Below are 22,208 nucleotides of genomic sequence, written 5' to 3'. Positions count from 1 at the left end.
AGCCATTTTTGCCTCCTTTATTTCTTCTCTCCCTCACATCCAATCACCAAGCACTTCCCATCCTATCTTTCAAATGACCTCAAATGTTTCCCCCTCTTTGGTTTCTAGCACTGTCTTTAGTTTGAACCCTGCTTCTCTCCTAGATGAATATAAATAAAGTCTCTTAGCTGGTCTTTTTGCTTCCTTCAATCCCTCCTGATTGTCCAGAATGACTCACTACAAACACACACGATAGGTACTCAATCTCACATCTTTCAAGGACTCCCATGTTTCCAGGATAAAAGTCAAATTATTTTCCCTAGCACCTACTTTTGGGTCAGATAGATCCAGGTTTGAATCCTAGGTTCAACCACTCCCTAGAAGTGTGACCTAGGACATGCTAAGCCTTTGTTTTCTCATCCCTCTGACCTCATTGAGAGTACGATTATTTCATACATATAGTCCCTGGCACATGCTGTTGTTGTTGTTAGTTGCCATTGAGTTGAGTGGATTCACGCTTGTGGTGACCCTATCCATGTGTGCAGAGTAAAACTGCTCCATAGAGTTTTCAAGGCTGTGACCTTTTGAAAGCAGATCACCATGCCTGTCTTCCGAAGTACCTGTGGGTGGATTTGAACCACCTCTGGGTGGGTTCAAAAGCCAACCTTTTTGCTTCTAGTAGAATGCTTAGTCATTTGTTGAGTGAAGGAAAGGAATTTTAAAATTCACATAAAAAATTGTTTTTTTTACTAGATTTATTTGGTTGGTTACCATTAGGAGTAGGTACATGGGCTAGATCACTATTGCAAGGAATGGTAATATTCTTAGTCTGCATCCTGATAGTATTAAATCTTCTATTCTCTTACACACTTAAAAGGCAAGAGAAAGCCTTGGGCTAAAATGTCGATGTGCGTTGGGTCTGCTCACTCCCAGCAACAGGATTGATGAGAACATTGCTCCTAATTAAGATCCTGGTGAAGAACCAGATGGCATCTGGTGGAAAACCAGCACTGTGAGTTTAAAAAGCCTGCAATGGCCGCCATTTAGGAGCTCGACTAAGTCCAGGTATTGATCATTGTGTGTTATCTCCAATCTTTGATCAAAAGGAGGGGATGATTTCGGAAATAATATTGGAATCATTATTCCTTGTCCTTGAGCATAGAGAATGCGACCCAGCTGGAGCTGTGCTCACAAGGACTCGGAAGGACATGTCAACTGGACACTGAGGTATAAAGAAAATAGCTAAGATAATCTTGGAAACTGTCTTTTAGGGGACCTTTCACATAAGCCAAACAGAACACTAAAGACTTTCCACTCTTACCTTTTTCCGTTAACATTTAGTGAATAGAAAATTTGTTGGACTAATGAAGACCCTCGTGACTGTCGTTACTGAAACTTGTACCAATGGTTGTTAAGAAAGGCAATTCAAAATGTAGGATCACAGTTTCTAGCCAATCTGTGAAAAGATGAAGCTTTTAATGGTTTTACGCATTTTGTAATGTTAATGTATACTGATAACTCCGTAACGTTCCTTGGATGTAGAAAGACAGGACTCTGGCAGTATGGTTGTCCGCTTCCCACTTTTGCCTTTTTAATATATGCTGAATAAAACTTTCTCTTTGCTTTAATTTTTTTTCTTTTTCTTTAAAAGCAAACAAAACTCCATATACAAAATCACTTTTCCCCAAGTTTGACTTCTACCTTTATTTTCTGACAATCAAGTAAGGTACTTGTGGGCATCCAAGGCTACTTGGAATCAGATTCAGCCCCCACCATTGTGCAGTCATGTGACCTTGAAAGTGACTTAACTTCTTCATCTCAATTCCTTCTGTAAATCAGGGGCTGCACTGGAATGCTAACAGAAAGGTTGGCGGTTCCAAACCACCACTAACTCCTCGCAGGAGAAGAATGTGGTATCTGCTTCCTAGAAATTTACAGCCTTGGAAACTCTATGGGATCGCTATGAGTCGGAATGACTGGACAGCAGCGGGTTTGGTTGGTAAAATCTGTACAACGTAAAAGGAGGATCTTTTTTCAGAATTAAATGAGTACAGCACTTGTAACAGTGTCTGGCACATGCTAAGTTCTTGACAAATGTTAACTGTTCCTTATCATCTTCATCAAACCACTTTGTACCCTGCAAAGTACCTCACTTTGTGGTTCTCAGTTTTGTATGAGAAAATAGTACTTTATGCGTTATGTGGGAAAAAAAGGAAAACCTGGAAACTCCTGCCGTGGATGGAGAAACAAAAGGCGAGAAAAACGGGTTATGTGTGAATCCCAGAGTTTAGAGCTGGGAGGGACGAATTCCGTCCCTACTTTACGGATGAGCTGTGGATGAGTGACGTGTCCTCGGTCTCAATCAAGACACACAGCCACAGCTGTTTATGAGAGTAGGACGAGGGCGCTGGGGCTGGCTATGGTCGAGTTGGGGGCGAAAACTAACAGCCTTCGGAAGGTAGGAGAGGAGGAGCATTTAGTTACAAAAATGGTCATCAACTGGAGTGTAACTAAGTTCAGTGAGCAATGCATCAAACCAAAGTTAGCTGTCAGACCCGGAGAAACCGACTTGCTAACGGAGCCGGCTCATTACTCAAAGGGACGTGCGATGGAGCCCAGCGATCAAGGGATGCCTCGATTATCCAGCGCCCGCGCCGCTTCCCGCAAGACCGGAAGGCTCTGAGGAGCCAGTGATGAATGGAAACCAGAGTCCGGGACCGGCCGCGCGGGGCGGGGGAGCCGCGGACTGGGGGCGGGGCATTGTGAGTCACGTGCCAGGTATCTAGGCGGGCTCGCGGGGGAGCTCTGCGCGTGATTGGTTCCTCGTAACCAGGTGACCGCAGGACGCGTTCCGGTTGGCACAGCGCTGCCGGCGCTCAGCGAGGAGGCGGCAGCGGAAGGAGGAGGAGCTCCGGCCGCGCTCTCTCTGGGCAGTGGCTGCGCCGCTCCGCGCGGGTCGGGTCCCCACCCCTTTTAAATAGGCTGGGCTGGTGACCGCCCTCGCAGACTAGTCGGCTCGGGGCAGGCGGCGGCGCGCGGCGCGGGTACGGCCGGGGCCGGAGCCCTGCGGGGCCGGGCGGCGGGGCGGGCGAGCAGCGGCGAGGCCGCTCCTGCCTGCGCGGCGCAGTCCCGGCCGGCGTAGCCCGGGGCTGTCCGTGCCGGCCCCGCCATTGTTGGGGGAGGGGGCGACTGCGGAGCCCGGCGGAGTCGGGGGGCGAGCGGCGGCGGAGGCGGCGGCGAGGCGGCGGCGAGGAGCGGAGGCGCCCCATGGGGAACACGCTGACCTGTTGCGTCTCCCCGAATGCCAGCCCCAAGCTGGGGCGGCGCGCGGGGCCGGCAGAGCCGGACTACGAGTCGGAGGTCTATGAGGCGGCGGCCGGGGACGCGGTGGCGGTAGCGGCGGCACCGGCTGCCGTGGAGCCCGCCGACTTGGATCTCGGAGCGGGCGAGGGCCACCACCTGCAGCACATCAGTGACCGGGAGATGCCCGAAGGTAAGGAGGCGGCGGACGCCCCGAGTTCCTCGTGGGTGCTGGCGCGGTCCACTCGTAGGCGCGCCTTTGGCCGCCGCCGCCCCGGAGGTCCCCCGGGAGAGAGCCACCGCCCCCGGCTCCTTCCTGCCCGGAGCCGGCTTTCTCTGGGCCGGGCACCGTGGACGCAGGCTTGCCCTGCCCTGCGTCCCCACCCTTTATTCTTTCACCGCCGCGTCCGGTCAGTTTCTTAGCTCTTCCCTCCTCCCCACACCGGAACGACCTGCCCTGTTCTATGTCCCTCTTCCCATTCCCCTAGCCCAGCCTGGGACCTTCCAGTCAGAGGCCCTGCTTGTTTGTGGCTCTATTTTATGTCCCCTGGGACTTTATCAGATCTTTTTGGTGTAAGGTCCTCTCGCTTTTTTCAGTGGAAACCCATATACCACAACTTTCCATTACCCATCCCGTTTTCCTATCCTTACTTATCCAGATGGCACCTAGGTAAAGAAACCAGGTAAGATAGCCTGATGTACCCTTCCTCCCGCCTGTTAGGGTACCTGATCCTCGGACAATTCCGATGCAAACATTGTACGATTTCTTATTTAAATTCAAAGTAAAAGTTGGCATAGGAGAACCTAAATGGAATTCACGGTCCTTGGATTCTTAAGTAGGGGGATGTTTTAAGTCGCCTCGATAGAAGCGGCTTTTTTCCTTCCAACAACACTTTCAACAAGAGAAGAAAGAAACTTGGAGGGCTGGGAGTGATTACAATAACTGAAAGCTTTGAAATGTTACCACCAGGGTTCGGGAGAATAGTGTCCTACCCAAAGGAGGATTCCTGGCGTTCTGATGAGTTTCACACAAATATGTCTCCAGTCCTACTTTGGTGACTTAGGAGACTTCACTACGTTGCCTGTTCTAAAAAGCTGGGGGGAAGGTGGGGGGGGGGCAGCGGCGGCGGGCGGGCAGGCGTGGTTCCTGAAATTGTTGGTCACATATTTCAAGAGACAAAACATACGTTTAGACTTTAATTTGTAATGTAAGGGCTTGGGAGTTAAGATGCCAGACTCTGCTGGAGAGTGTGTGTGTCTCTGTCTCCCCCTCCCCCCTCGCACCTTCCCTCCTCTCTTTACCCCTTATCCTCCCCACCACCTAATAGAATCCTGTTCTACCGAAGGAATGTTGAGGTAAAAGTTCTTTAGACTTAACTGCTAGCTGGGGTGGGTTGGGGGGGGAGGGGGGGAGGTGGTATTTGATTTTTGCCTCTAGAAATTTGGAAGGGGGTGAATCTACGTAAAAATAATTCTGGGCTGTAATGACTCTTTAATGAAGATTGTCCTTTGAAGGTGGCTTTGAAGTAGAAAACATTGTTTCATAAAGATGTTAAATCCCTTTGGTTCATTTGTTTCATTTAAATGCCAGGGATTATCCCCTTACTGTAGAGGAAATACCTTATAGCTCTTCGGTTTAAAATTTGGTTGGGTTCCTAATTTCTTTAAAAATTAGAATATTTAAGCCTGTGGAACTCGTAACTGGGAAGTACACCCTTTTGAGAGTATTCAAAAACTGTGAAAGAATGAACAAATAGATTATGTGAATTAATTGTGCCTTTAAACACTTTGGTTTAAACACAAAGCGTGTAAGCACTTGTGAAAACTTATCTGCTCTGCTGCGAGGTAAGCCTCTCAGTGATTTTTTACAAACCAGTTAGTTGATGGGTAGTGTTGGATGAGAGACCAAAATAGGACTTTTATATAATTCTCCAGGATTTACGACTCGTTTTCATGTACATCTCATTTGGCCCTTCTATTACAAATAAGGCTCATGTATATTTTCCCTGTATTGCTGATGAAGAAACTGAGACTTAGAGTTCTGAAATGGCTTTGTCACAACTACTGAACCCAAGGGCCAAGGATGTAACTTCTAACTCATTCTAACATGGAAGTGGTGGATACGCCATTTGGGAGGCTTAAAAATTCAGAATACAACTTGCATTTTATATTTTACCCATAAGGTAGACTATCCCTTAGAACTCACTTCATGCTTTGATAGGAAGAGTAGGTGCTCTTGAATAGTTGAGTTCAAAGTCATTTTACAAGAAGCTACATTTATCTCTCCATCCTACGTCTATACATGCACTACCAAAAAAATAAGAAACCAAACTGGCTACTGTCAATTCCAACTCATAGCCACCCTATATAGGACAGAGTAGACTGCCCCATAGTGTTTCCAAGGAGCGCCTGGTGGATTCGAACTGCCGACCTTTTGGTTAGCAGCCATAGCACTTCACCACTATGCCACCAGGGTTTCCTACATGCACTACAGTGGATAAGAATGAGAGTAGAGGTAACAGAAATCATCTGCATTTACATATCAGTAACTGTCGGGTGAACGGGTTGATAAATTTTAAAATTGGTTCCGGTGATTGTGAATCGAAGCCCAGAATGCCCTGGACAGGCGGACATTAGGAGGAGCTGGCAAGAGGGCAGGTAAGATCCCAAGCATTAGGCATAAGACTATGATAAACATTCAGTCAGAAAAGTTGAGAAAAGAGGTTGTGATTACAGCATTTACTCTTTAAATTTTATTAACATGATAGTTAAATTTTCATTTCAGTTTGTCTTAAATTTATTTATTTTTGGCATTCAAAAAAATGATGAGAAATCTCAGTTTCAATGGCAAATTCTTATTTTTCTTAAGCTTCCATACAAACAAGGTCAGAACACCAAACATAAAGTACAGGCACATTGAAAGTTTGCTTTTATCTCATTATTTCAGACAGTTTTACATCAGTTTTCCTGGAAACTGAGATATACCTACTTAAATGTAAAATATTTTAGTTCTGCTACAATGAAGAATTGAATTATTTTGGTCCCTTAGAATCATAAATGATGCTCTAATTTGTTCTTCAGGCCATTTCAAAGAGGTGTACGTAAAGCATCTAGTATAGATTTCGTACAGACTCAAAAGTATTTTCTACTAGCTTGCCTTTAATTAATAGTAGTGGTATCAGTAACATAAGATATTAAGGTCATCCAGTTTTATTATTAATCATGAACTTTTCGTACATTCTTTTATGTCCTAATTGTAGCTTTGCTAATTTGCAGGCTAAAAGGGTTCTCTCATGTGACCCATTCTCTCCGCCTGAGGAGTGAGAATAGGGAAGGAATTGGCAATATGATATGGGAAACCTCTGAGCCATAGATCTTTCCTTTTTCCAGTAGCTGTTTTAAACTCCCCTCTTCCCCCCCCCCGCCTTTTTATTATGGCAGTAGCGTTTGCTGTAAAAGATTCAGAAAATATAGAAAAAAACATTCGTACAAGGATACCAAGCTAAATTACTATTTTTGGTGCTGATTTTTCTGGTACTTTCATGTATATATAAATATAACATTTTGTTGATTTTACAAAAATGAGATCTCTATATGTGCTGCTTTATAACCTTTTTTTTTTTTTTTCCCATTTAAAACAGTTAAGCAGTGACGTAAAGCTCCTGGGACAGTGCTTGACACTTAAGAGATTGTTTCAGGGTGTCTTTCCATGCCAGTGGACATAGCTCTACCTCATCTCTTAATAACCAACAAATGATTGGCACATCATTTATTTAATCTACTCTTTTATGATAAAATAGTACACCATTCCTTTATAATGCTTGATTCTGGGGACACAGATAAAAATATATTTTAATAACTGATGCATTGTACCTCCCTATAGAATTCAAACGGTTTATTTTGTCTGACGGCTTAATTAAATCCATAGAATGAGTCATTTTGTAGTTAAGGTATTTTTAATATTGATTCTCATAACAAATTGAGGTTAGTATTGGCTTTTTGCTATGCATTAGAATTCCTCTTCTAGGTTTTTGTTCTTGGTAGCCTGTTTCATGCCTTTAATTCTGAATACCATTCTAAGAGATCAGAACCTAATGCTGGACTTAGATGACCAAATCAAAAGATAGCATTCTAAGACATCTCAGAAGATGTGGAATAACTGGAGGAACATAACTAGTTTTGGGTACATTGAAACAGGTTTTTATTAAGCACCTTCCAGGTAGCCAGGCAGTGTTCCTGATGCAGGGCAAATGGTGGTGTACAAGATAAAGCCCCTACCTTAACTCAGCACCTCACATCTAGAGGGGACTTGAGGTAGACAACACACGCATGATCCAGAATTTCGGATAGTGAGGTACTGGGGAGAAAGTAAACTTAAGGATAGTGGTTCGGGGAGGGAGAGCAGTTTTTAGCACAGTGATTAGAGCAATTGACTGCTAACCAAAAGGTCAAAAGTTCGAAACCAGCAGTGGCTCCATGGGAGAAAGATGTGGCAGTCTGCTTCCATAGAGATTTACAGCTTTGGAAACCCTATGGGGTCATTTTGAGTTGGAATTGACTCGATGGCAGTGGGTTAGTGGGTGGCCTATCCCTAAGTGACATGAGCAGTCCTGAAGTGACAGCAGACTGAGGATGTGCGGTAAGAGGCTTCCATGCAGAAGGGAAGAAGTGTGATGTGGACAAAGGACAAAAAGATGTAGGGGTGGCTACAGCAGGGTGAAAGGGATGCCAGGAGAAATACGAGGTTTAAGACCTTGTATGCCTAGTGGGCCTTGGTAAAACATATGGATTCTATTCTAGTTGTGATGGAAAATCATTGGAGGATTTTTGACTCGTTAGAGGGAAGTGATACTAATGCTCTAAAAAAAGATAAGACTCGCTGCTCTGTGAGAATGGACTAGTGCCGGCTAGGGTGGCAGCAGAGAGACTAGCCAGGACCTGGTTCAGGTGAGAGCAAGCAGTGGCTTGAACAAAACAGTTTTTAAAGTTGTTCAGTGCCATCTAGTCAGTTCCAGCTCATTGTGACTCTGTGTACAACAGAACCAAATACCACCCTGTCCTGTGCCATCCTCACAATCATTGGTACGTTTGAGCGCATTGTTGCAGCCACTGTGTCAGTCCACCTCCTTAAGGGTCTTCCTCTCTTTCACTGACCCTTTACCAAACATGATGTCCTTCTCCTGGGAGGGGTCCCTCCTGGTAACAGGTCCAAAGTACTTGAGATGAAATCTTGCCATCTTCGCTTCTAAAGAGCATTCTGGCTGTACTTCCTGCAAGGCAGATTTGTTTGTTCTTCTGGCAGTCCATGGTATATTCAGTATTCCTCACCAATACCATAATTCAAAGGCATCATTTCTTCTTTGGTCTTCCTTATACGTTGTCCAGCTTTCGCAGGCATATAGGCAATTGAAAATACCATGGCTTGAGTAAGATGCATCTTAGTCCTCAAAGTAGGATCTTTGTTTTTCAAAACTTTAAAGAGGTCTTTTGCATCAGATTTGCTAAATGCAGCAAGTTTTTTATTTTTCACTTCTGCTTCCTTGGGCGTTGATTGTGGATCCAAGTAAAATGAAATCCTTGACAACCGCAGTCTTTTCTCCATTTATCATGATGTTACTTATTGATCAAGTTGTGAGGATTTTTCTTTTCTTTACATTGAGATGTAATCCATACTGAAGGCCATAGTCTTTGATCTTTATCTGTAATTGCTTCACGTCCTCTTCACTTTCAAGCAAGCAAGGTTGTTTCATCTGTATATGACAGATTGTTAATGAGTCTTCCTCCAATCCTGATGCCTCGTTCTTCAGATAGCCCGGCTTCTCGGATTATTTGCTTAGTATACAGATTGAATAAGTATGGTAAAAGAATACAAGCCTGACGCACACCTTTCCTGATTTTAAGCCACACAGTATCCCTTTGTTCTGTTCAAACACCTGACTCTTGGCAGGTTCCACATGAGTACAATTCAGTGTTCTTCACAATGTTATTCATAATTTGTTATGATCCACACAGTCAAATGCCTTTGCATAGTCAATAAAACTCATGTAAACATCTTTCTGGTATTCTCTGCTTTCAGCCAAGATTCATCTGACATCAGCAATAACTCGCCTTGTTTCACATCCTCTTCTGAATCTGGCTTGAATTTCTGGCCATTTTTTGTTGAGGTACTGGTGCAACCATTTTTGAAATATCTTCAGCAAAATTTTAGTTGCGTGTGATACTAATGATATTGTTCAGTAATTTCCACATTTTGTTGGATCATGTTTCTTTGCAGTGGGCACAAATATGGGTCTCTTCAGTGGGTTGGCCAGGTAGCTGTCTTCCAAATTTTTTGGCATAGATGAGTGAGCACTTCCAGGGTTGCATCTGTTTGTTGAAACATCTCAACTGGTATTCCGTCAATTCCTGGAGCCTTGTCTCACCAGTTCCTTCAGTGCAGCTTGGACTTCTTCCTTAAATACCATTGGTCCTTGGTCATATACTACCTCCTGAAATGGTTGAACATTGGCCAATTCTTTTTGGCACAGTGATTCTTTGTATTCCTTTCATCTTCTTTTGATGCTTCTGGCATCATTCAATATTTCGCTCATATAATCCTTCAGTATTGCAAATTGAGGCTTGAAGTTTTTCTTTAGTTCTTTCAACTTGAAGTGCTGACCGTGTTCTTCCCTTTTGGTTCTCTAACTTGAGGTCTTTGCACATTGCATTATCTTCTCATTTGTACTTTACATTGTCTTCTCAAGCCACCCTTCGGAATTTTCTGTTCAGCTCTTTTACTTCATCATTTCTTCCATTTGCTTTAAGTACAGTATATTCAAGAGCAAGTTTCAGAGTCTCTTCTGACATCCAGTTTGGTCTTTTCTTTCCAGTCTTTTAAGTGACCCTTTGCTTTCTTCAGGCATGATGCCCTGGATGTCATCCCACAACTCATCTGGTATTCAGTCATTCGTGTTCAGTGCATCAAATCTATTCTTGCAATGGTCTCTAAATTCATGTGGGATATACTCAAGGTCATATTTCGGCTCTTACAGACTTGTTTTAATTTTCTTCTGCTTCAACTTGACCTTGCATTTGAGCAATTAATGTTCTGTTCCACACTTGGCCCCTGGCCTTGTTCTGACTGATGATTTTGAGCTTCTCCATCATTTTTTTCCAAAATGTAGTTGATTTGATCCTGTATGTTCCATCTGGCCAGGTCCATGTGTATAGTCACCCTTTATGTTGTTGAAAAAATGTATCTCCTGTGAACAGGTTGTTGGTCTTGCAAAATTCTGTTCTGTGATCTCTGGCATCATTTCTGTCCCCAAGGCCATATTTTCTGACTAACGATCCTTCTTTGCTTCCAACTTCCGCATTCCAGTCACCAGTAATTATGGATGCATCTTTATTGCATTTTTGATAAATTTTGGACTGCTGGAGTTGGGAAAAATCTTCAATTTCTTTTTCTTTCACATTAGTGGTTAGTGCTTAAATTTGAAAAATAGTCATATTAATTGGTCTTCATTGTAGGCATATGAGTATTATTCTGTCACTGACGGTGTTGTACTTCAGGAGAGATTTTGAAATGTTCTTTGAGGAGGCAGTTCTTCCTCAGTCGTATTTTGAGTGCCTTCCAACCTGAGGAGCTCATAACTTCTGGCAGTGTATCAGGCAACGTACCACTGCTATTCATAAGGTTTTCACTGGCCAGTTTTTAGAAATAGATCACCAGGCCCTTCTTGCTAGTCTGTTTTAGTCTGTAAGCTCTGCTGAAATCTGTCCATTGTGGGTAACCCTACTGGTATTTGAAATGGCAGTAGCATAAGCTTCCAGCATCACAGCAACATGCAAGCCACCGTGGTACGACAAACTGACAGACAAGTGGTGGAGTAGTTACTAAGGACCTAAAATAGGCAGACTTGAAATTAAAGTGCACCTAAAAAGTAGGTAAGAAAGATACGAATAGATAAGTCACAGAAAAAGAAATGCAGATGGCCCTTTAAACATAACTTCACACATAAGAGATGCAAATTAAAACTATACTGCAGTTTCCTTTTTATTGGGAAGAAAACCAAAAACTTGGTTCTTTAATGAAGCTGTGAAGGAGCAGTTACGTTGCTAGTGGAAGTATAAAATGATTTGACCTGATGAAGGGGAATTTGGTACAATCTCAAAATTATTACAGATCCCTTTGATTGAGAAATCCTACGTCTAGGAATTTATTGTGAAGATACACCCCACAAACATGACGCAACACGTGCACAAAGTTTTAGTTGCATTATTTTCAGTAGCAAAATACTGGAAGTAAATATCTATCAGTAGGGGACTGGCGAAATAAGCTAGTACATCCACACAGAGAACTGTGGAGCTGGAAAGAGAATGAGGACATCTCTCTCTACATGTGTGGAGTGATCTCCAGGATATATCACATGCAGAAAGCAAGGACAGAACATACAGTAATCTATATGTAGATTACTGTACACAGTAATTTCTTGATGACTGCACATGACTCTTACCCTTTCCTTTCACAAGTAACCAAAGTAACATGTTTGCCTACAGTGCTATTTGCTTTTTGAGTATGGGGAGTGAGTCAGCATTTCATACATTTTCCAATGAAAAGTTATCCACTTTTTGCTTTTGAATGTAACATGTTTGATGTAGTATATAGGTTGCTCTTGTATTTCATTTGATCATCACAATGTTTGACTCATGTAGTACAGGAGTTACACCTGTTTTACATGTGAGAAGACCAGCTCTGAGAAGCATAAATTTAGTTGCCCAAGGTTTTAAAAATAAGACTCGGTAGATCAGGACTGTAAGTTCCAGGTATGTCATATAGGAATAGAGTTTATAGAATGACTCTTTATCTAGGCTTCTTTGGATACTACTTTATTTTTCATTCTTTCTTAGTGTATTAAAGCAATTAATCTATAGGGTTGAAACAGTAATATTGGATAATGTGCATGGAAATGGAGGCAGCTTGCAATTCAGAAATGTTCTTAAAAGTCCAGGAAGCTGAGTAAAGTGCAGTTTTTTAGAAATATGTAAAGATAGGTATAATTCATCAAATATCACATCTTGGCCAGGGTCACTGAAACATGGATGGAGGATTAAAACAGTTAAGTCAAGACTGAGACCCAAACAGGAGGGTCAGGTACAGAACTGGCCTGGAAGCCAGAGTTAGGAAGGTTGTCAAAGGCTAGCAAAGCAGAAGCAAGGCACTGGGAACAGGAGACCCTGGAATGCAGGAGTTCTGCCTGGTGCTGTGTGCTCTCTGGTGAGGCCAGCTGAAGACACTCACATGGGAATTACTTGACTGGGGTAGAAAGTGTGGGCTCAAAGATAAAATCATCAGAGTACGTGGTAATTGTAAAACTTGAAATGTTTGTGTTAGGGGCCATGAAACTATGATGTAGAACATAGGGTTGATAGAGCAGTTCAGTAAATGCAGTCAGCCTTTTAGTAAACAGGTGCTGGGCAGTTGGCTCAGAAACTGCTGACATCTTCTAATTGGAATATATTGAAATCAATATGCAGCTTCTAAGTCAGATAATTTCTTGGTGACTGCCTTCTCTTAGTAATATTTTGGCAAGGAAAAGATCATTTATTGGCAGTTTGTGATTATGTAGTTTTAACACTTCTAGCCTTTAGTAACACATTTTATTCTAAATTGCATACATTTTTATGTTTCTAACATCTCTGCAATTGAAAGGATCTGAGAATGGATGGAATCTTAGGTTAGAGGAAAAATAGTATTCTGTGTCAGTGGTGTTTTACAGATTAAGTGGTTCAGAGCTTGGCTGCTAATCAAAGGTTGGCAGTTTGAATCCACCAGCTGCTCATTGGAAACCCTATGAGGCAGTTCTACTCTGTCCTGTAGGGTCGCTGTGAGTCGGAATTGACTTCAGTGTCAACGGTTTTGGTTTCCTCTGATCTCCAGGGATGTTTACGTAAGACCTGAGTTTAATTTTTTTTTCTTTTTTTGCAAATCATACTCTTCCTGCATCATCTAATCATGATGTCAGATTAAGGTACAAATTTGACAAAAAAGTGGTAGATCTTAAAATACAGTCTTAATAATAAACCCTAATCATGAGCTAAAGAATATTTCTGCTACTTTAAACCGTTCTTAAAAGTTTTTAAAAAAATAATTTTTGAAGGATTCACATATAGGATGCACAGTTATTGATGTGTTTTTTCCTAACACCTCTAAATCCCTGTGTGTATGCATACATGTGTATGTATGCGTGTGCACATAAGTGTATACATGTGTGCATGTTTGTGGATCGACAATGCCTTGCTTAATAATAATAGTGAAACTAGTATAATGCAGTGATTTATCAAGTCTCCTATGCACTTGGGAAGAGAGTAATAGAGAGTGTAGAAATCATGTAGGGCATGTGAGTATGTGAATGAGTTTACTGCTTAATGGCTTAAATATTTATTCTGTAAAGTAGTGTGGTATTTGTCATTGGTGCAAGTTACATAGAAAATTGTAATAGGCCATAGACAGAAAACTAATAATTTCCAAAAACCTCATACAAATTGACAGCTTTAAGGCCCTCGTGAATAAATATACAAATGATATGCAACTAACAAAAGTGGAAATACCACTGTTAACAGTGGAAAAATGGTCAAACTCTGTCGTCAAATAAATGCAAATTAAAACCACACTGAGGTTTGTCATTCACATCAGTAGGAGTATTTTTTTCAGTATCCAAAGATGGGGTAGAAGCTAAAACTAGTATAGTTGGTGGCATTATTCTTACTTCATTTAGAAAACAACTTAGTACTATATATTGAACCATGAATACCGTCTAACTTTTTGATCTAGAAGATAATAAAAATTATTTAAAAAAACACTATGTGATGATTTTTCTCACAATATATTAAGAGTAGAACTGTGCAAGCCCCTAAATCCCTAACAATAGGGAATTGGCTAAGTAAGGTATAGAAGTAACACTTAATGGGCCATTACCAGCCAGTACCAGTTGCTACTGAATTAACTCTAACTCATGGTGATCCCATGTGTTTCAGAGTAGAACTGTGTTCCATAGGGTTTTCAGTGGCTGTGATCTTTCGAAAGTAGTTTGCCAGGCCTCCGGGTAGATTTGAGCCGCTAGCCTTTTGGTTAGTAGCTGGGCGCTTAACTGTTTGTGCCATCTAGGGACTCACGTGGTCTGTTGTGTATCCATTAAACAAAAGTTGCGCCAAAAAGCGGTGGGGATCACTTGTCGGTAATGACATAGGCTATAAATTGTATACTGATAAAGGTATTTTTTTTTTTAATGCATAAGAAAAGCAACTAAAAGTAATGGTTGTGAGTTTATGGGTAGTTTTTAAACAGTATTGTTTTGACTCTTGGAAATTTCTATTCATGATATTTGTTAAAAAAATGAACAAGTAGCTTTTACCTATCCCTACCCTAAGTGTGACATCAGTAAAAACCATACCCTATTGCTGTCGAGTCGATGCCACTCTATAGGACAGAGTAGAACTGCCCCTCAGAGTTTCGAAGGCTGTAAATCTTTACGGATGCTGACTTCCACATCTTTCTCTCAAGGAGTAGCCGATGGGTTTGAACTGCCAGCCTTTCAGTTAGCAGCCGAGCATTTAACCACTGTGCCACCACGGCTCTTTCGTGACATCGGTACTGCTATATTAATATGGTCTCATTCAGTTGCAAGTTAAAGAACATCTGTCTCAAAATAGCTTACATTAGAACAAAACAAAACAAAACAACCCTGACTTTTACAGCCAGGAAATTCACAGCAAATTAGGCCTACGTAAGCCAGGAATTCAGTCATCACATAACCTGTCTCACTTATGCTGTTCTTATTTGGCCTCTCCTGAAAAGGCTTTCCCCTCATAATGCGAAGGGAGCCACCAGCAGCTCTAGTGTAACTTTAAGTAGCCAGTGATCCCAGAGTACAGTTCAGTCCAGGGAGAGCTGTGATTGGCCATCCCTAGAACCTTGGGGTGGAGGAAGTGCTGGCTTTTTTCTTAATGCTTGGGCTAATTTTGTTTTTTTTGCACGTTGTGATTTCCTTTTTCCCAGTGTTCTTGATTTTTGTATTTAGATCCGCGGTGGCACATCTTGGTGTGTTTTTGTTCTTGTTTTTTAAGCCTGCTCTTCTTTGATTCTGGTTCTTACTTTCCTTGAACTTCCACTGAAACATTTTAAATTAAATTGTATCATGCCATAGGCACTGGTACGTAATATAGCTACTTCTACAAACTTTTTTTATGCTTATTTTTTAGGTTCAAATATAGTATATTTGCTTTCTTTTTGATAGGAAATAGTCATGAATCCTTTCAGAAGCCTTAGGTTAGAGGCAGAACTATGAAAGTTTCTGCCTGTCACTTTGTACGTAGCTGATAATTTATTTTTCTGAATAGCTAGCATTGTCTCATCATCTTTGCAAAGATGTGAGGAAAAACTTATAAAATAATTTCGTTTGGGAAACCCTGGTGGTGTAGTGGTTAAGAGCTCTATGGCTGCTAACCAAAAGGTCAGCAGTTCGAATCCACGAGGTGCTCCTTAGAAACTCTATGGGACAGGTCTACTCTGTCCTATAGGGTCCCTATGAGTAGGAATCGACTCGATGGCAACTGAATGAATCTTTTATATAAAAACATTGAATATAAAGAGTTCCTTTAAAAGCAGTTTGATAAACTCCAAATTCAGTGTAGAAATTTCCATAAAGAACAAGTCAGTTGGTTGAGGTATGTAAGTTTCTAGGAATCTGGCAGTACCATTAAAATGGATGGTTCAGATTTGAACCAGGAAGTCTCAAATTATATTCTGTGCAAGGTTTTAACTTGTCTTAACTGGGGCAGAAATAAAAAGGATTCTAGGTATGTAAATTTGTGAAATTCTGAGTTAATGTTTACTACTAGACTGATTAGCTTTTAATATATCAGTATGTGGGTGATTCTCTAAGAACCAGGGATATAGTGTTGTTAGGTGCCATAGGGTCGGTTTCAACTCACAGCAACCCTGTGTGCAACAGAATGAAACACTGCCCAGTCCCGTGCCATCCTCACAATCTTTGCTATACTTGAGCCCATTGTTGCAGCCACTATGTCAGTCCATCTCGTTGAGGGTCTTTCTCTTTTTCGCAGACCCTCCACTTTACTAAGCATGATGTCCTTCTCGAGGGACTCGGCCCTCCCAGTAACAGGTCCAAAGTACATGAGATGAAGTCTCGCCATCCTTGTTTGTAAGGAGCATTCTGGCTGTACTTCTTCCAAGACAGATTTATTCATTCTTCTGGCAGACCATGGTATATTCAGTATTCTTCACCAACACAGTAATTCAAAGATGTCAGTTCTTTGGTCTGTCTTACTCATTGTCCAGCTTTCACATGCATATAAGGCGATTGAAGATACCATGGCTTGAGTCAGACGCACTTTTGTCCTCAAAGTGACATCCTTGCTTTTCAACACTTTAAAGAGATCCTTTGCAGCAGATTTGCCCAACACAATATGTCAGTCCGCTGATATCTTGACTGCTGCTTCCGTGGACATTGATTGTGGATCCAAATAAAATGAAATCTTTGACAACTTCAGTCTTTTCTCCATTTATCATAATGTTGCTTATTGATCCAGTTGTGAGGATTTTTGTTTTCTTTATGGTGAGGTGCAATCCATACTGAAGGCTGTAGTCTTTGATCTTCATCAGTAAGTGCTTCAAGTCTTCTTCACTTTAGCAACCAAGGTTGTGTTATCTGCATAACGCAGGTTGTTAATGATTCTTCTTCCAATTCTGATGTCATGTTCTTCTTCATATAGTTCAGCTTCTTGAATTATTGCTCAGCATACAGATTGAATAGGTATGGTGAAAGGATACAACCCTGATGCACACCTTTCCTGACTTTAAATCACATGGTATCCCCTTGTTCTGTTCGAATGACTGCATCTTTGTCTATGTACAGGTTCCTCATGAGAACAGTTAGGTGTTCTGAAATTCCCATTCTTTGCAGTGTTATCCATAATTTGTTATGATGCACACGGCCGAATGCCTTTGCATAGTCAATAAAACACATGTAAACATCTTTCTGGCAAAGTTTGTTTCATAAAAATTCAAGAACCTATTTTGTATTATTGCCGAAATGGAAGATTGTCCCTCCTTGGTGCAAGGTGGACTGCAAGTAGACCTACAGTTATGTAAGTAGGGCCAAAATTCTTTACAAGCAGCTCTGTGATCTGCTCAAAAAGTACTCTTACTGAAATCTGAAATTAATCATTCAGCGTGGAAGGAAGAGGTGAGCCTTGAAAATTGAGAGCAAAAGTTACAGATCATTTTGTACCATGGAAATGTTCCTGTAGATTAGAACAGTGAGGAAAAAAACAGTTCTGTTAAACCCTCCTGATTGATTGATGTTAGATACTGTTGAGTTGGCCCCCAATTCATGGCAACGCCCATGCACAATGGAATTGGACTGTTGTGATCCAGAGGGTTTTCACTGACTGCTTTTTTGGAAGTAGGTTGCCAGCCCTTTCTTATTGGTCTGTCTTTTTGTGTTAGCCTAAAAGCGCCACTGAAACCTGTTCAGCAGCATACAAGCCTCCACTGATAGATGGGTGATGACTGTGCTTGAGGTGCACTGGCTGGGAATCAAACCTGGGTCTGCTGCATGGAAGGAGAGAATTCTACCATTGAACCACCACTGTCCCTACCATGCTGAATAGCCCCCTGAATAGATTCACAGCTAACGAAATGAGTTGTTGAATGAAGTTAGAATTAGCCATTTGAATGTCTAAAGAATGTTTGCCAAAAACAACTCTTTTGGTTTGGCATGTTTGATATTATTGAGCTGGTATCTGACATTCACTGGCCAACAGTATCACTTGCTTCTTGAGATTATCCCTGGAATATGCTAAAAATATCAGCGTAGAGGAAGGTGATGGTGTTGTATTTGATAAGAAGGAAATGCTCAGTTTTGATATGCTCAGTTTAAAATTTAAGATAGGTTGGGTTACTTTCCAATTGTGTGAAGACCCATTTATCTTTTTAGTAACATAATATTTTAGTAGCTTACTGGTAAGTGGCTCAAGATGCTTCCTGGGATTCTAAGGAGGGCATGTGTATGGTTCATCTGAAAGTTACATCATACTGTAGTGTTAGGTGCAAGTTAAGAAAAGGTCTAAGACATTAAAAAAAAAAAAAAAAAAAGACATAGCCTGGTTTAATTCCACATATGGAAAAATTCAGTAATTTTGCAGTTTCCCAGTAGAACTTTTGTGTTATTGTCTTTATATTCATATTCATAACTAAATACTTTTCCCAAGACTGTTAAAAATTAAAATTGGTGTGTAGCTATTAAATGTTTTTTTCTACTCAACTAAATTTTCACACCTTTTTCTCTTCCTACACAGATTTAGCTTTTGAATCCAATCCTTCTGACCACCCAAGGGCAAGCACAATTTTCCTGAGCAAATCTCAGACGGATGGTAAGACAATGTTATTTTTTTTCCTGAGGGGAAAGGTTGAAAACTCAGTTTTTATTTTGTGGTACATATTATAGAAAGTATTTATTTAGAAGATCTCATACCTTGGTTCAAATTTTTCACTTCTTCATGTATTCATTTGTCTTATTTTAACATGTGATTGTATACGTTCTTTAAGTTGTCACTGCTGTAGTGAGAACACCTAGACTTTCTGTTTACACGTTTTGCCACACCTCTTTACAGACATAATTAATTGGCGATATGATTTAGAAGTGGTCATGGATTTGTACTTCTCATACTCCCTAGTTCCAAAGAGCACATGTTTTAAAGATGAATGACTAAGATTTAGTTTGCAGCCAGGTTTTCATTTGAACAAATCAAAAAAATCAAATAGAGATTGAATCTGTGAGTTAGAGCTCATTTCCCACATATAACCAAATGAGCCTGTCTCATATTCACATTTATGATATTCACATCTTTTATACTGTTCAAACTTTGTCATTCTAATGTAATACTGTGCCAGCACAGTGCTGTAGCATCCAGGGTGCAAACATGGTCTGTGGTGTTCATCAGAAGGTTGGCCTCTGTGTGTGAAACTAGTGTAAATTTCCTGTGTCCTGCTTGTTTAAGGAGGAGAGTCAGAACTGCAGGATTTTCAGCACCCCTGCTTGCCTGCTTATTTTAATGTTAAATCCTAGTTTATTTGCTAAAGAGCCATATCTGACAAAGCTTTCCAGTTGATTACTTGATGAGAGCAGAGCATGGGAAGTGAGGGCACCATATTGATACCTGAAGTGCTGCAGCACTATAAACAATGGAGGTTTCTAACTGGGATTTTCTTTGCCTGTTCTGAGCCAGTCATTTCTGATTAGGATTGTTATGTTTCTCAGTTTCTTATGGAGCCATGGGCTGCTCTCACATTTAGAGAGTGTGGAAGCAGTACGGGAGTACTCCTGAAGGAGCGCATGCATACCATGCCTGCCTGGCATTACAGGAGGCAGTGTGGGAAACCAGGTATAGCCCAGGGCCCTCCTTGGAGCTTTTATTCTTTGTCTGGCCTTTGCTCAAGCAAAATGATTTTGTATGCTGTAGACATCATTTTTAATTAGGTTAGCATGCTCAGTTTAAAATTTAAGATAGGTTGGCTTACTTTCCAATTGTGTGAAGACCCATTTATCTTTTTAGTAACATAATATTTTAGTAGATTACTGGTAAGTGGCTCAAGATGCTTCCTGGGATTCTAATGCATCTAGAGATTAGTGCCTGGCCAGAAGCTGGCTCTGAGAGCTGTCAGCTGTTAGATCCTGGTAATTAAAGAATGCTATTTTTTTTTTTATTTTTTTTTATTTTTTTTAATGGGTAAACATAGACTTAGAAAATTCTACGAGGTAATGGTTCTGATGTGCAACAGGTCGATTTTTCACTAGCTAATACCCCACCTAGCCTAATTTGTTTTGCCCTTTTCTTTCCTACATGGAGATTCCTTCATTTGTATCTAATACAGAGTATCTATTAGGTTAAAAAATAAAACTGAGTTTTTAGGTTTTAGTTTGTGGGTCTCATCTTGCCAGATGACTTAAATTATACATTTTGTTGGAAATTCTTAAAAAAAAGATTAAAACTTCTATCTCATTTTTTTGTATATTGGTTATCTGTGAGATAATTAGCTACTATAATTTTTTATGGCATTTGTAACAGAATTGATCAGTTAATTTTTTTTATTCTTAGTGCGAGAAAAGAGGAAGAGCAACCATTTAAACCATGTAAGTAAACAGTTAAAAAGTTAAGTAAGAAATGAATAATTTGAATTAAAAGTATGTCTGCTATGATTCCTAATAAATTATGGTCCGAAGGAGACTCTCTCTGTGGATTTTCTAAATCTCTCCTAATTTCCTAAGTATCAAATTTATTTAGAAGTGTCTTTGGCTTAGTAGTGCCCATTTTTAAAGGGTTTCCGACATTTAAGTTAAATTTCAATAATGTAATTTTGGTATAAAGATCTGCCTTAAGTTTTTAATCTTTTTTAACCAGAGGAACAACGGTGTAATAGCTAAGTCAATTTTTAGCACTCGCTATTGACTTACTGTCATTGTAGGTGTGAGCTTAGCTTCTTCACTCCACCATGACCTTATTTGCCTCCCTCCATCCCCTCGACATGTATCACATTTTTGTTAAATCAGTAATCAGTGTTTGCATTATTAGGACTATGCAAATATTGTTCACTGCTGAGTCAAACAGTAGTCTGTGCATCCTCCTTCATTTTTTTTCCTCCAAGTCCTGCCACTTCTTGTGTTTCAAACATCTCTGAAATCTAAGCACTTCTGCTCTTCTCCTGGATAATCCTCATTTTCCTAGCAAGCATTCTGTCTCACACAGCCAAGTGCAGTAGCTTCCTGGCTGGCCTCCCTGCTTTCACATAAAATCCCTAGTGTTTTTTGTGGAATTAATTTCCTGACTTTATTCTTCACTTGCCTGTTTTCTGTCAGCTATTTTTTCCCCAAAATGTTGTAACATTTGTCACGTGCCTATCAAAAATATTTCCTGTCTGCTAAAACACATCTGTTCCATTTTTTTCTGGGAGATAACCTTCTCCAGCCTTCTGTCATTCTGCTGCAGTATAGACTGGTGTTTCTCTAGGCCTGCTCTGTGCCTGTTTTCCTGGGATGTCCCTTTGAAGTCATCTGGGATTTCATATAACTGCTCTCTTGTGTTGAATCGTTTATGTCCTAGATCCCATGTTTCCTTTTATCTTGTTATGCTCCTTCATTTTACTGAAGCGCATTTTCCTGGGAAGGTATACATGGGTGGAAGTTTTTAGAGATTTCTCGCCTATTGGAAAAATCCTCCTATTTGATAAACTATAGAATTCTAGGTTGAAATTAATTTTCACAGTTTTGAGGACATTTCTCTATTGTCTTTTCCTTTATAGTGTTCCCCTTAAATCTGTTGCCATTGTATGATAAATTGTAAATAGCCAATTTTAGTCATTTTTCCCCATCCCTCCTCTGGAATCATTGAGTACCTTCTCTAACCCCAGGGTTCTGAAATTCATAATTAGATGGTTTGACGTGGATATTTTCATTTTGTTGGGGCTGTTCAGTCTGCAGTTAAACTCTTCTATTGAATTTTCATGTGTATCTTTTATATTTTTCTGTTCCTTTTTTTCTGGTATTCCTGTTATTCAGATGTTAGACCTTGTAGACCAGTATTCCTGCACTGACTTCTAATTTTTTTCTCTACTATTTACCATTTTGTCTTATTGTTCCACTTTATGGATATTTCCTTGGCTTTATGCTCTAACCCTTGTGTTGAATACTTTGTTCTGCCTATCCCATTGTTAATTTAAAGAGTTTTCTTCTATTCTGTCATTACTATTTTATAGCATTTGGTTCTTTTGCAGATATAATGTTGCATCTTTCTGAGGGCATTTTAGATTTTGTGGTCTTTTTTTTTTTTATGTTTTGTCTTCTGAATTATATTGCTCCCGTCCTGGGATG

At 40.6% G+C, this 22,208-nt stretch overlaps 1 protein-coding gene across 2 annotated transcripts in view; it reads left to right on the top strand.

Moving 5' to 3' along the window:
* The first annotated feature begins 3,204 nt into the window (after positions 1 to 3,204).
* CCNYL1 (cyclin Y like 1) overlaps positions 3,205 to 22,208 on the top strand; it is a 42,404-nt gene continuing 23,400 nt past the window's right edge. For both annotated transcript variants that reach the window (XM_064286756.1, XM_064286755.1), the window contains exons 1-3: positions 3,205 to 3,472; positions 18,640 to 18,714; positions 20,440 to 20,474. In XM_064286756.1, the coding sequence (XP_064142826.1) occupies positions 3,247 to 3,472; positions 18,640 to 18,714; positions 20,440 to 20,474 (336 nt within the window). In that variant the 5' untranslated portion in view covers positions 3,205 to 3,246. The remainder of the gene's footprint in view (positions 3,473 to 18,639; positions 18,715 to 20,439; positions 20,475 to 22,208) is intronic.

The sequence above is a fragment of the Loxodonta africana genome, chromosome 6, assembly GCF_030014295.1.
Source record: "Loxodonta africana isolate mLoxAfr1 chromosome 6, mLoxAfr1.hap2, whole genome shotgun sequence".
Classification (NCBI taxonomy): Eukaryota; Metazoa; Chordata; class Mammalia; order Proboscidea; family Elephantidae; genus Loxodonta; species Loxodonta africana.
This window is presented reverse-complemented; position numbering and strand designations above follow the sequence as displayed.